Raw genomic sequence first — 14,920 nt, forward strand, 5'->3', positions numbered from 1 at the left:
GCCGCAATGGGCGGGCCCTACCTGACTCGAGAGCGTCACGGCTCAGGCGCAGTCGGCCGGACCCGCCTTAGCTCCGTGCGCCCGGCCGGACGGTGATAGGGCACAGGTGGCCTTCTCAGCGCCTGAGGTAAAAATTCACTCCGTTCACTCGATAGGGGCTTATAGGGCCCGAGGGGCAAGAGGAAGAGAGAGGGCTCGAGAGGGCTCCGCTGGGATCCCCTTTGCGTTCTCCTCTCAGGCGTGGTTCCGGACACCCGCAGGTCCTGTGCACGGCGATGCGTAAAGCGCGGCGGGCGGCGAGCAGGCAGGGCTGTACCGCGCCGGCGCAGAGGCTCGGACGGGTCGGACCGAGGGACACACCTCGTTACTGCGCTCCGTACCGAGGGAGGGGGGGAAGGGGGGAGAGAAAAAGAGAGAGAGGAGGGAGGGAAACTCCGGACCAGAGACAAAGGGGGGGGGAGCAGAGTCGGGAACATCCGGGTCATTCGCTGCTGCCTCAATCCGGGACACACGCGGGTGCTGCGGCCGAGCACGGTGAGGCCTGGCCGGGCGAGGGGCCTGGGGCGGCGGGGCCCGGGCCGGTGCCCTGCGGCGCGGCGGTACGCGGGCCCGGCGGTTCCGAGCGGGGCGGCGCGGCCGGGCCTTGGCGGTGCGTCGCTGCCCGCCTCGGGAGGGCTCTGCGTCTGCCCCTGCGCCGCGGCCCGCCCGCGGAGGTCTCGGCCGCTTCGGGCCGCGTTCGGCGGCTGAGCTGCGGGCGCCGACGGGGCCTGCGCCGAGCGTTCCCCGCCCCGCGAAGCGCTCGCCCGGGAGCCGGCGGGAGAGCGCTGGGTTGCCGTGCGCAGGCCTCGGCCGCTCCGCGGGGCTCGCGAGACCAACGGCCGCGGCGGGGGCAGCGCTGCGCCTCTCCGGGCGGAGTTCCTGTGCCGGGCCGCCCCGCTGCGCCGTTCCTTTTGTTGTTCTCGGAACTCTGGCAGCCGTGCGGGCCGGTACCGCCTCTGCCACTTTTTTCCCTGCCTCGGGCAGCGGCAGACTTTGTGCGCCAGTTAGGAAGCAGTGCGCTTTGGTTATACCTCAGCCCTCGACTTTCTCCGCTTGTACGGAAAGGGAAGCTTGTCTGGCAAACTACCTATTTAAAAATCTTTCCAGCGCCTGCTTGCAATCCGTAAACTAAAAAGTCTTAACGATTTTATTCATTTCATTCTTTTTGAATGAATGGAGAATAAAGGAGCACGCTGTTCGTGTGCTAATGGACTTGTTATGGGTCAGAATCGTGGGAGTGATTGTTACCGTGCCACAAGAGCACTGTGCTCTGTAGTGACTTCTCTATGGATAGCAGAGCAGTTTGGTTTGAGTTTGGTCTTCTTTCCCAAAGCAGGTAGTAACAGCGGCAGGGCTGAGCTACGGAGCGCTCTTGGAAACTTCTGGTAATTTTCTAGTGAGTTGGTAGTGGTAAGCGAGCCGTTGCTACCTCCTGTAGCTAATATGTGGCGGGGAATGTAAAACTAGGTAAAATGGGAAGACAGATTTTGCCACTTGTGTGCTGAGATATAGTTGATTAATTTTCTCCAGTTTAGAACTTAGTGTTCTTTCCAGTGATGTAGCTCTTCTGTACAATAAGTTGGGGCTTAATTCTGTTCATTCATAGTAAATTTCTCAGGTGAAGGAAGAAAAGTAAATCAGATGTGAGATTTGAAGCAAATGTTTTAAAAAAATGTGCTTAAAGAAAAATCCTACAGATTTTTGGGCAAGATTCCAAAGGGGAAAAATGATTTTTTTTAAAAATACATATATCTTCAGGTTTAATTAAATACTTAACTCCTTCCTGTTCCTCTCTAATTTCTGACCCCAAAATACATGGAGAGATGATCAATCTCTATTTATCCTGTTCTGAGCTTCAGCAGAGAGAAAGTTTGAGTAAGAGATCCAGTTTCTTTCACTGAATTGCTGCTAGGGAATATATATTGGCAATTTGTTATTAGATTGATCTGCTTTTGAGGGAACTCCTAAGTATTGGGATCTCTGTTTTTGTCATGGGCTTTCAGTGTCAGTGGTCTCTCGTTTATGACAAGAGCCTTTGGGTGCTTGTCTGCCCTTGTCAGGGTACCAAAGCCCATGGAACTGTTTGAAGAGCTTTGCCAGGCACTGACCAATGCATGTCACGTTCTTGGTGCAAAGCGTCGAGGTATCTTACAAGTTCCAGAACTAACAGCCTGCTGACCCATGTCCTTCTGTGCTGGCTGTTCTTCACGCTCCTAGAGTTATTTGGAGATCTATAAAGCTTTGCAATCAAAGATCTGTAGGAAAACTGGGCCCCCAAAATTCTGGATTTCTTGTAAAATGAAAAGGAAGTTTGAACAGGATCAGCTTGCTTGCGTGATGCAGACAATTGATCTATTGCACTCTCTGCCCAAAGATGACAATTGCAGTTATTTTAGACCTGTCTGAGACGTTGTAACCAGAGTCTTGCAGAAGAGGGAGAGCAAATATGGGCGTTAGCTCAAGTTCAGATGTGGCTGAGCTGTTCTGTCCCAGTTGTGTTCAACAATGCTAAATAATGAGCTGAAGTCTGACTATTGCTTGAGGTAATAAAAGTTCAAGCCTAAAAGAAAGCCACTAAATGTATAATTGTGGTGGATTGAAAGTATCAGCTAAGAGTTGCTAATACATAAAACAATGTAATGTAACTAATTTCTTCTTCAGGGTATTTAGGAGTCTGTCTCTGGTTAGATGTGCCTGAAGTGACTGCTATTAAATCCCTGGCAAGTATCGGTATTTATCGGATTTCCGTTGCATGGTCTTAACATTCAGGGGACTGGAATAGCAAATATTAAGCAGACTAAATATATGTACCTGGAAGCTAACCTGAAAATGCAAATGCTTATCTCTTGGTCAGGTTTCTCTTAAGATATCCTAGTTAATCACATTTGACTCATTAGTGAATTGTTCAGATTTGGACAGTGAAGTTCTTAGCACCTCTGCCACTTGAGCAAGAGGCTCCTAAAATAAATACTGAGCTCTAAAGTCACAGGTTCTACTTTGTGTGAAGTAATGCTAGTTAGCCTGAAATCTTCTTCATTTAGAAGATACTGACTAGGAAAACCTTATCGCTCATAAATCCTGCTGTTGAAGTACTTGGTTTAGGAGCCAGAAGCTCTCGTAATGTTACCTGTAACTATTTAACGAGGCTGCACGATGACAGATGTCTGAACTATTTTCACGTGCCTTTTCTCTCCCTCCTTCCCTCCCCATTTCTGTATGAAATGTATCCTGCTGTGAAATTAAGCAGTCACACTTAATTTCTTTTGCCATAATGAGGAAAAAAATCAAGAAATTAGCATTTCAACTAAGGGAAGGAGAGGTAGGCATTGGGAAGACCAAAGAGCTGTGTTTGGGAAGGAGGTGGTGTGCAGAACCTCCTCAAGGGATTTCGGGAGGTGCAAAGGAGTTTTTGGTTCTAACAGTGTGTGCATATACACTAGAGAAAAAAGGATGTTGTCTAATCAGTGTGTGATTAAGTCAAATGCCTCAAGATTTGAAATAATTACTTATAGAACTGAAGGGTGTCTTTAATTTGCTAGGGCATGGCATAGTGCAGGAGCCAGCAGGTTACAGAGCTTGCAAAATTGTTTTCCTCTGAAAAATGTGATTGGCATAGTTTGATAGGACATACACTGTATATTTGCACCTCAAGGGAAGCAGTGACTGACTGACTGTTACAGGGAAGGCAACACATTTATCTCCAGAGAAGGTAGCTGAGTTGCTATCCAACATTTGAATAGCTTATAAGCACAATTGATTTTTTTCAAATTATAACAAAGTTACTGTTATTGTTGTAGATCTCCAGATGGTAAAAGCACAACTGAAATTCTGTCTCATGCTTATTAGTTCATTAAAATCTGTAGTAAGGGTATGAGCTCACAAACTACAATGATTCTCTTTATAATTTTGCTGAAGGAGAAGTGCAAAGTTTGTTTTTGTTCCGATTTCTCCTGGGTGGCTCTGCTTCTCTTGCTGCTGAGTTGACTGAGAGCTGAAGTGCTATCTACAGTTCTGGTGTTAAGTCCTGCAAGTGTTCTAACATAACTGGGACTCCAGTGCATGTTTTGGAAACACTGGAATGAATACAGGATTCTTTTGTGCATGTTTACTGCACAGAGCATTAATAGTGTCTTCTAAAAAGCTTTAATTTTTGTGAGATTCTAGCAGGGATTGTGTTGCTACCTGGAAGCTGAAATGACTGACTGCGGACATGCAAGACAAACTGACTTGGGAAAAAGGAGGCGGAGAAGAGAAGGCGGGGGGGATGGGAAGAAGTGTTTGTAAGAACTCTTAGTTAAGGTGTCTGCATTGCTCAGCCACTTCTGATGCGTAAATACGTAAATGCAGAGCTTGATGGCTTCTAACCTTCCCAAGTAGTCAAGTAGTTTACGTATACGAGAGTCATGTTGTATTAATTAATAATCCTTAATCAGCGTTTAAAAATGTTTGCTCTGAGTGATAATGCTTCTTTCTCTAATTCTGTAAGCTTGTTTAGGAGAAAGATACTGCTCTTCTGGCCGCCATATGAAGTAGGTATGACAGCTGTTCTGAGCTGCCCGGCTGCCAACTTTTAATTCTTATTTAAAATGGGTAGAAATGCAGTGGGAATGAGGATTAAAGATCTTCACTGGAGGTTTTTGACCACGTGGCTAACAAAACGCTGAGTTTAGGTACAGCTCGGCAATGACAAGTAAGGTCTCACTTCAGCTGCTATTGTGGGTGAGTGGAGAATCCTCTCCTGAATCTGAGAGGCCGTTCTATTCAAGCATCCTGTCTTGAACTGTTCTCATATTGTCTATAGTGGTGACCTGTGCTCTACATGTCTTGGCTGCTACTTCAGACAGTGAAGATCCTGGAAGATTGTTCAGTTTATATGGTCATTAAAGACTGTCTTGTGGAATGAGTGAGCCACTCACTGACGCTTTCTCAGTTAATTTCTGTCTTAATTCTGTTCCTGCTGCTGTCTAGAATTTTTCTAGTAACATGACATCAAAATCATTTCAGTTTGCTAGATCGCGTGCCTGTGTTGCCTTTGTGTAGAGCTCTGAATTTTAGCAGGGGCTTGGTCTGGCATTTCTCATTCTCCTGTTTGCCAGAAACAGGAGCAGTGCAGGTGTTGGCCTACAGAGGAAAGCCATACCTTTTGTGATGTCACAAAGAGGTAGATATGCCTTTGTCAGTCACACAAGTAGGAAATCTGAGCCTTTTTTTTCCTTTCACTGATAGTGTTACTGTTATCAAGGTACTGGAAAGATGATTTTGACAGTGTGGTTCAGATATGAAATACACAGTGGGCATGTGTAAAACTAGGTCAGGTCCAGTACTGAAGAGGTAGTTGACGCGGGGTAACTTCATGATGGTATTCGTGATGTTAACATCTGCAGTGTGCAAAAATAGGTCTTGGCTACAGTACTGGAAATGGAAGGCCAAAAGACTTCTTGAGCGATCAGAACTCTTGTAAATAATGTTATGGTCTCTGTACATTGCTAATAAAGTTGTACTAAAAGCAACTAATTTTGTTTTAGAGGGACTCTGAATATGTCTGGCATAGCTCTAAGTAGACTTGCACAGGAGAGAAAAGCCTGGAGAAAAGATCATCCATTTGTAAGTATACATGAGTACTGTTAACCTTCTGACTTGTGCAGTTACTTTCATGGTATGATTATTTCTTTCCCTGATGTATTACGATAATTGAATTAATTTTTAAATAAGAAGCTGCTTAAAACTATGTTTTGCATAGAGAAGTAACTGTATACCTTAGATGTGGCATGAAGTATTCTAAGTATATCTTCTGAAATACTCACCTTTTGTTTTTGTTTTGCCTTAATTCAGGGATTTGTAGCAGTACCTACAAAAAATCCAGATGGCACAATGAATCTAATGAACTGGGAGTGTGCTATTCCAGGGAAGAAGGGGGTAAGACATTCTGTTGTCGTAACATTTCACTACGCTGGAAAGTAATGTGTGATTGTATATTATGCTGAGAAATGTGACAGTATAACTTACGTGTAGCTTAATATAAATATTTGGATTATGCCACTGGACAAAGTTCACCACTTAGCACTGATCACCTTAGAAACATTTTTCAGAGCAGCATGGAAGAATCCTGCATGGGGCAAATTGAGATATTCTTCTGCTTTAATGCCAGGGATTATTGTGATTTGTCTTCTTACTAAGCACTGGCTTAAACCATCAAGTTTGAAAGTTTATACTATTGAATGGTTACTTCTGGTGGTTAACCACCAGCATCTTTTTTTGTCCACTAACTAGCGAGGCTCTTCATCTTATTTTTTTGAATTCATGGGAAAAGAATTCTGTATTTTTAACTTTGAAATCTAACTGTTATCAATTCTATGGAGTTCTGCCTTTTTGTGTTATGGAAAGAATATTATTATTTAACAGGTTCTTTTTATCTGATTGCATTTGTACTTCTAAAAATAAATAGTCCTGGTCTCTACAGAAACTAATTCTTGCTCTTATTTCAGTTGGGGTGCTCTGGTTCTAGGGGAGAGGACAAATGCAAACTTATGCATGGAGACAGTCATTAATGCACAAAGCCTATCTGATTCATTTAGTGCTAGTATAACTTATCTTCCTGAGTGTGATTTGTTTCCTTTTCCAAGTTATTTAGTGAGGAGATGTTACTTGTGAGTTCAGTGGATGCATTTGTATCTTTTGGGTTAATTCTATTAATTACTTGGGAGTTCTTCATTCTCTTTTATTTTTGGTGTCCTGTGTTGGATGTAGGATGACTGTTGCTTTACCTCTTCCACTACTGCTTCTTGGCAATTTACCTAAGTCCCCTTAACATCTCTTTTACTAGATTCAGAGAAGGCTGTGAGCAAAACCTGCAGATTCCATACTATTACCTCAGTTAATTCAATGTTGAAGATAATATTGCTGCTAAAGATACAACTTAATTCAAGTATTTGGTAGCTGTCTGTACAACAGATACCTGTTTTTGTTTGACTCTCAAAAATGCACGCTCTAATTTTTTAAAGTACCTAGCATGATTCAGCACAGTGTAAGGAAAAACTTATCTGCTTGTGTTCTACTCAAACAAGATTATCCCTCATAGTAGCCAGTTATGCACCTTATCAAGATGTTGCATTTAAATACCTAAAAGCTCTTAAAGCCAACTGCTTTCCTCCTGGGAAGTGCTTCACCCTAGGAGAAGACCAATTACATTCATGTAATTCCTGATAGGGATCTAACAAAAAAAAAGTAGTCTTTAATGAATGTAGTCTCTTCAGCAAGAAGTAGTGTGCCTTGTTTGTCTCTACCAGAAAAAAGCAGTTGGTCTATATTGCGTTTCTGTTTGGAGGTACACCGTACTGCAGCTGTTTCCCCTGACCCAGTAGAGTGGGTCAAACCACCAAAGTGCTTTCTCATGAACCAGGTGGAAAAATTGTATTACAAGTGATGTTGTTCTTGAGAGAAAACCCAGGAAACTGCAAACCTGTTAGTCTAGTCTTGTTGCTTGGAAAAGTTATGGAAAAAACTATTCTGAGGGCTACTGAAAGTCAGTTAAAAAAACAATTGTTACCAGGCATAGTCAGCATGGGTTCATCAAGGAAAAGTCCTGCCTTAGCAATTCCATCTACTTCTATGATAAGGTCACCTGCTTGGTGGGTGTAGGGAAGGCGATGTGTACAGCCTTTGTGGATTTTAGTAAGGTCTTTAATACTGTCCTTTACAGACAAATTATACTACTGTGATACAAACAGGTTCTTGATTCTTTAAATGATGAACTGGTTCAAAAGTAGAGCTGAGAGGTTTGTACTGAATGGGCCTACATCTGGCTGGTAGCTGCTCACTAGTGGTGTTCCCCAGGGCTCCGGTCCAAGACTGGTTCTGTACAATGTTTTTTATCAGTGATCTGAATACAGGAGTGGAATGCATCTTTGGCAGATTGGCTCCCTGGAGGGCTGAGAGGCCTTGAAAAGGGATCCAGATAGGTCAGGGCGTTGGGGCATTATCATTATCATTAGCAAGTTCAGTAAGATAAATGCTGGACACTGGTACAGGCTGGGAGCTAGATGGCTGGAGAGCAGCTCAACAGAGAGGGACCTGGGGATGCTAGCGGGCAGCATGCTCAGTGTGAGCCAGCAGTGCCCTAGCAGCAAACTGCATTTTGAGTGCATTAAATGCAGCGTAGCCAGCTGGTCAAAGGTAATTCTCCCATTGTATTTAGAATTGGTGCGGCCTTACCTTGAGTATGGTGTGCAGTTCTGAGCTCACATATAAATATAGAAATATAGCACAATATAAAGGGCGGTAAAGGACTGAAAGACTGTTTTTCGTATACTATGACAATTTGTACTTGTATCTGGAATTATCAGTGTTTATATCAAATCTGTTGATGACTCAGCAATGCCCGGAAGCTGCAGTAAAGTGGAAAAGAAGATATAATGAGCTGATGTGAAAAAAAGCCATTAGTAGGATGACTTATCTCATTGGACAGTGTAGGACAATTCTTTTTTAATGGTGTAGAAAAAGTGTCTTGTGCTTTGCCTGGGGAGCTGTATTGTTTGTGGTTTTTTTTTCCCCAAGTTTGACTTGTTCTTACTATAATCAAAACACTACCTTAACTTCTTTTATAGACACCATGGGAAGGAGGCTTATTTAAACTACGGATGCTTTTCAAGGATGACTACCCTTCGTCACCCCCAAAATGTAAGAAAAATGACACAAAAAACCCCCACCAGACATGTAGTAGAACAACATTTAATAGCCTGTGAGGTTGAACGAGCAGTTGTCACTTCCTTTCTGAGCTTTTTTTGTACTGAAGTTTTCTTTTTTCCCCACCCCTCGCTTGGCATTTAGAATAGTGTGAGGAACTGAGCTAAGTGCTCAATGCTAACAAAACTAGAGCGGGAAGGGGGAACTGCTATTTGGATTTCCTCAAAGTTTGTCAGAGGCACCACTTACAAAGTGCTGATCAAATAATGAATGCTTTAAGTTAGAGGTAATAATAGGTAGGCATGATTAGTCTAAATCTTTTGTGGGTGTTTGGGCTTTTTCTTGCTGTAAATTTAGTCTTCTATGCTAAGAACTCACAGTAAAAAAAGTTATATATATTGTTCTATCAACTTTTACCTTTTCATCTGTTCACTCTAAATATGGATGTGTTATTTATTGTACACAGTATTAGAAAAAAGTATTTGTTTTACTTGTTAGGATAGGGAATCTTCTAAAACTCAATCTTATGTGCTTTAGAAATACAAAAACATCTCTTGCCTTGTCTAGTTTCTTAGTTCTTGAATTGACTGCCCTCTCAGGTCAGTGGCAGTGCTTAAAAACTGCTCTTCTGACAGTTAGTCATTGAAACTTTTCAGCTCTAACAGTTGTCTTGGCTACTCGTGTTTGTTGTCACCTAAATACAAGTGGACACAAGAAGAAATATACCTTTTACTTAGAAAATATTAACTGGAGTGTGATGAGAAATTACCACTTAGCACATCCTGCAAGTGTTAAATGAATCATTATGCCTTAAAATAAGATGTGTGGCTGGTAAGACTCCTTGCTAATGCAGCCTCTGCTTTCCTATTGAACTTCACTGAGCAGGTGATAAGCAAAATGTAATTGTGATGTGAAGTGGATTAGAAAATTGCAGTAACGTAGACATCTCATATACCATTAAACAAGCATTAGTTACGTTATTCGAGATGATAGCTGTAGGAATTAAGGCTTGTAAAGATTAAAGAAATGCTAGAATATGGTCTGCCAGTAGGAAAGTTGCATAACCATAGAATCATAGAATGGCTTGGGTTGAAAAGGACCTCAAAGATCATAGAGTCTCAATCCCCCTGCCAAGTGTAGGGTTGCCAGCCACTAGACCAGGCTGCCCAGAGCCACATCCAGCCTGGCCTTGAATGCCTCCAGGGATGGGGCATCCACAGTCTCCTTGGGCAACCTGTTCCAGTGCGTCACCACCCTCTGTGTGAAAAACCTCCTCCTAATATCTAACCTAAATCTCCCCTGTCTCAGCTTAAAACCATTCCCCCTTGTCCTGTCGCTGTCCACCCTCACAAACAATCGATCCCCCTCCTGTTTATACACTCCCTTCAAGTATTGGAAGGCCACAATGAGGTCTCCCCGGAGCCTTCTCTTCTCCAAGCTAAACAAGCCCAGTTCCCTCAACCTTTCCTCATAGGAGAGGTGCTCCAGCCCTCTGATCATCTTGGTGGCCTCCTCTGCACTCGTTCCAAAAGCTCCGTAACCAACCTTTTCAATGGGTATTGCAGATCAGGCTTGTTTCCTCTTGTTGGGTTCATGTTGGTTATACGTAAAGTGAAATTGAACAGCAATATGAGAAACTTGGTATTTTTTGTATGGAATTTTCAATGTACTACAGTGAGAGGAAAATAAATGAGTGACAGTGTCATTCTTTACAGTACAGTGTACATTGCCCTAAATATAGGATTTGTTTAAAAAGTTCTTTATTCTGAAGCTACTGCAAACCTTTTCATCAATTTCCATTCCTAAACCAAAATATTACTGGTCACAGGATGCTGTTAAATTCCCTGGAGTGACAACACAGACATGACAGGTTTCCTGCTTTCGGTACAGGCCAAGCCAAGATGCAAAACTTTAGTAATAGCTCCAGAACTCTCCCATTTGGGTGGGTGGGGCAGGTTGGATGGGGAACAGTGGGGCAGAGAGAGGTGTGTGTGTCACTGGCCAGTTTGTTTGTTCTACACCGATGGTCTAAACAATCTGTCAGGTGTTAGCCTTAGCTTTGCATGCCAGTAACTTTTTTTTTCCCTCAGGTAAATTTGAACCACCATTATTCCACCCAAACGTGTATCCTTCAGGCACAGTGTGTCTCTCCATCTTAGAGGAGGATAAGGACTGGAGGCCAGCAATCACAATTAAACAGGTCATTGTTATACATGTACATATAATTATCCTTATTTGCTTTGCCTGCTTATCTTACTTGAATGTAAAATATTCACTATGTCTTTCTGTGTGTGTGTGAATGTTGTGATTATTTTATTTCCTTTAGTTGCACATTTCTTCATAACGTAGTAATATCTAAGCCTGTGTTACTTCTGTACCTTCTTCCGCAGATCTTGTTAGGAATACAAGAACTTCTAAATGAACCAAATATTCAAGACCCAGCTCAAGCAGAGGCGTACACAATTTACTGGTAAGTATGTGGATCAGCTTGAATGCTGCCATGTTGCCTACAGCTATCTTGCTGATAGTATTATATGCAAATGTTTTTGGGAATGATCAAGGGAGCTTTCTTGCCTTCGTGGCTATATCCTGTGGAGATACCTAGCTTATGTTGAACTCAAGCAATACTAGGGTAATGAAACTTTTAGCAGTGTGACAACAGAAAGAAGGCATGAAGATGCATTCAGTTGGACCATGTTTCTCATCTTGGTCCTAGCCCAATGCAGATTCCTTTCCCCTAAAGGCTAACTGATAAGTAGTGATGAAGCATAATGTTTCATGAGAACGGTGACAGTGAGAAGGAAGAGAGTGGATTAGTTGACAAGTTCCATTAATAAGTACAGGAGTAATTTAGTTCTGTCCAGTAATGCATACCTGTAAGCACTTGTGCCTGAAAGATGAAGAAGAGCTGCTGTGGTTGCTAGAAGGATTGTATCGTTTTGTGAAAACTGGTGTTCAAAAACAATAGTTTTTAAAAGTACAGACAGTCTGTAGCTTTAGTAGAATGAAAATTTGAACTAAAAAAAAATAGTTCTTTAGGCTTAATCTTAAAATTTTCCTACCATTAAAAATGGATGACTGACCCATAATTTTTAAGGGAGCAGCATACTCTATAAACAAATGTTTTTGGCACTGACAGCTATTGAAATAACGACCAAAATAGAAATGTAAAATCAGACAGAGGAACAAGTCTTCAGGAGAGTCCCAAGTTTGAAAAATAGCTTGTATGCAAAGTCTCATAAAAATGCCGTGTCAAAAATGTCATACAGGACTAGTGAAAAGGAAGCATAGGGATGGATAGTGTGTCTCTAACTTATTTATAGACTTTACTCAAGGGTATTTTTTGAGTATCTACTGAAGACTGGGTGAGTGTGTGCAAATGGAGGATGGTTGTAGGCAGTGCCTTAGGGAGCAAGTAATGACAAGGCAGACCCCCTATTTTTTTCCTCTTGGAAAAGAAAAAATAGTCTAAGGAAATGTGGAGCAGCAATAGTATCATTCTCTGAAAAGATGTATAGCCCATGACCCATTTTTATACTTCCCCTCATACATTTATGCAAAAACAATTCTGCTGGTCTTGTTCCTGCGTTACTGCAGAGACTGAAAAGGCAGGCTGTTGATTTGTACCTCGATGACTGGTTGGTACCAATTAATACTGTTCTTAGGATGCAGTAGTTAATAGGACAATCAGTTTCAATGTGCACAAGCTTTAAGCCCCCTTTGTTTTTAGAGGGAAGGTAGAAAAAGATGAGGGGAGGCATCAGAGAGGTTGCACACAAGCTACTGTCTGTATTTGTGCAAAGGCTTCCCAGACAGTAGTCAAGCACTGTGCTTCTGAACCTGTTTCTCTGAGTCGCTCCCCAAAAGGAAGATCTGCTTCTGCTGAACTGTGATACAATAACTATAAATCAAATTTTTTTTTAAAAAAAAAAGCTTTCCTTTTTTGTTTTAGTTCTGTAACCGCTCCTAGGGAGGAAAAATAAACAAAACCAAACTCTTTATTGAGAATGAGCTCTTAGGCACGTTTTGTACATTACTTCAGAAATTACTTCTCTTCCTTCAGTCTTTTGTATTTCTGATTTATCCTTTTCACGTCTTTCAGACATGCATAGTATTTCAGCTGGGTTAATGTACTTCTGCAGCTGTACTTTGGGACTTGCCATTCCTCACACACTTGTTACTACTTAATGAGTGATTGTTAAAAGCAGCTCAGCAGGGCAGAATTGTTTGCATCTGTAATTAGGCATCGTTAAATGCTTAAACAGCACTGCACCTTCCTCAGTATATCTTTTAGTCAAGTTGTCAAACTTCAAGAGTAAACTTTATAAACCAAGTAAGAATACTTAGACTTGTTCTCATTTTTGGGATTGCCTTTGTACTGTTTTTCTGTAACTTCAGCACTTCTAATGTGCTGAGCTACTTCCTCGTCTCCTGTACTTGCGGAGTCTGCTATGGAAGCCATTCTTTTGGATGTTCTGAGTTGAGAGAAAAAAGAGCTAGAAATAGGAGAAAGAACTTTACAATGTGATTTTTCAAGCTTTAATTGCCCTTTTCTTTTTCTTCTATTCAGCCAAAACAGAGTGGAATATGAAAAGAGGGTTCGAGCACAAGCCAAGAAGTTTGCACCATCATAAGCAGCATCTTAAAAAGGAAGGGATTGGTTTGGCAAGAACTTGTTTACAAAACTTTTGCAAAATCTAATGTTGCTATGTACAATTAATATCCACTTAGGGGAGGGGGTTGTATGTGTGCCATTTTCCATATTCGCCACTTGTATACAGTTCTAAATTTGCTGAATTGCCCCCAGTTTTTTCATACAGGGTCTCTTCCTTCAGTCTTTTGTATTTTTGATTGTTATGTAAAACTTGCTTTTATTTTAATATTGATGTCAGTATTTCAACTGCTGTAAAATTATAAACTTTTATACTTCTATAAATTCACTAGTATCTCTAGTTACTTTGCTATCTGATGCAGGCATGCTTTAAAATGTTAGAACTATATTTAGCCTTTAGCTGGCTGTATGGAAAAAAAATAAAAATCATACCCTCTACCCCCTTCCCTCCCTCAATTTGTTTTTCTATCTTTCAGAAACTAGGTTGTTATTGCTTAAGAGCCTCTGAGATCCAAAGTCAGCCAGCATCCTTATTCTGCATCACTTCCTTTGTGTTTATATGGCATTGTCTGTGTTGCTGTTTAGAGTAAATAAACTGTTTATATAAAGGGCTTTGTTTCATCATCTTCATTAAAGTTATTGAAAGACTGCTGTTCAAGCAGCTCTCAACATAACTCAGCTTTTAAGAGCTGTGATGCTGTGCTTCTCAGATGCTGCCCTCATTTATTTTCCCTGCCCCTGACATTAAGGTGGTCTGTCTCTGTGAGTAATCACCACTTAAGGCTCAGCTATTCTATACTTAAACAGTTTATAGAATGGTATGACCAGAGATGATCTGCTTACTGTGTGTAATGGGACCAACATACTGGTATGGCCAGTTGAGTATGACATAACTCAAGCATAGTCTAACATGAACAATAATAGGAACCCTCCAAAGAATGTGAGGGGACCTACAGGGTCTGGGCATTGTAGGTACAAAGTAACATCATGGATTGCCTTCAGTATATCCAATTCTGTTAAAGGGTTTGTGGAGGTTTGTTTAAAATTTGAAACCAGTTAGGTGCTTGAAACTCTAAAAGTTATTCTTAAATGTCAAGGAAGAATACAACTAGTAACAGCTTCACTTTCATTATGTAAACAGGCAACCATATGGAGAAGTCTCTTTCTCAGGTCTTCAAGGGATTATGTATATTTATGAGTTTGTAGAGTAACATTTCAATAAAGCAAATAGAGGCAGATGTGCTGTTGGAGCTGCTGGCTGAAATTTTATGGTAAAATTATGAATATGAAATGCTAAAACAACATATAGTGCTTAGGACTGCCCATCTCTGAGCAAATGAAAATTGAAAACAGATTGAGGTCTTAAAATAATTCTAAAAAGGTTTTTTTTATTCATCTGAGGCCTTTTGTTTATCCTGAAATGGACTTGCGTATGGCAGGGCCAAGCCTGCAAGTCAGACTCCGTCTGGTACGTAGTCAGAACAGGGCAATAACCTACTTCTGTTTTCCAGCTAAAATATACTCAAGAATTTAGAGTTCTTTTCTGCAATGTACCATTAAGTAAAAATAATCCCTATAAATCACTTA

General features: G+C 41.5%; 1 protein-coding gene across 5 annotated transcripts in view; it reads left to right on the top strand.

The window, feature by feature from the left end:
* UBE2I (ubiquitin conjugating enzyme E2 I) overlaps positions 1 to 14,920 on the top strand; it is a 15,407-nt gene continuing 487 nt past the window's right edge. Inside the window, exons 1-8 of one of the 5 annotated variants that reach the window (XM_021411146.1) lie at positions 427 to 534; positions 2,701 to 2,759; positions 5,565 to 5,643; positions 5,872 to 5,955; positions 8,643 to 8,715; positions 10,812 to 10,921; positions 11,112 to 11,191; positions 13,292 to 13,944. In XM_021411146.1, coding sequence (XP_021266821.1) covers positions 5,578 to 5,643; positions 5,872 to 5,955; positions 8,643 to 8,715; positions 10,812 to 10,921; positions 11,112 to 11,191; positions 13,292 to 13,355 — 477 coding nt within the window. In that variant the 5' untranslated portion in view covers positions 427 to 534; positions 2,701 to 2,759; positions 5,565 to 5,577 and the 3' untranslated portion in view covers positions 13,356 to 13,944. Of the gene's footprint in view, positions 128 to 160; positions 261 to 294; positions 342 to 403; positions 535 to 2,700; positions 2,760 to 5,564; positions 5,644 to 5,871; positions 5,956 to 8,642; positions 8,716 to 10,811; positions 10,922 to 11,111; positions 11,192 to 13,291; positions 13,945 to 14,920 lie in introns of those variants that run through there. The other 4 variants (XM_021411145.1, XM_021411148.1, XM_021411147.1 and 1 more) reach the window with 4 other exon arrangements.

The sequence above is a fragment of the Numida meleagris genome, chromosome 13 (assembly GCF_002078875.1).
Source record: "Numida meleagris isolate 19003 breed g44 Domestic line chromosome 13, NumMel1.0, whole genome shotgun sequence".
Lineage (NCBI taxonomy): Eukaryota > Metazoa > Chordata > Aves > Galliformes > Numididae > Numida > Numida meleagris.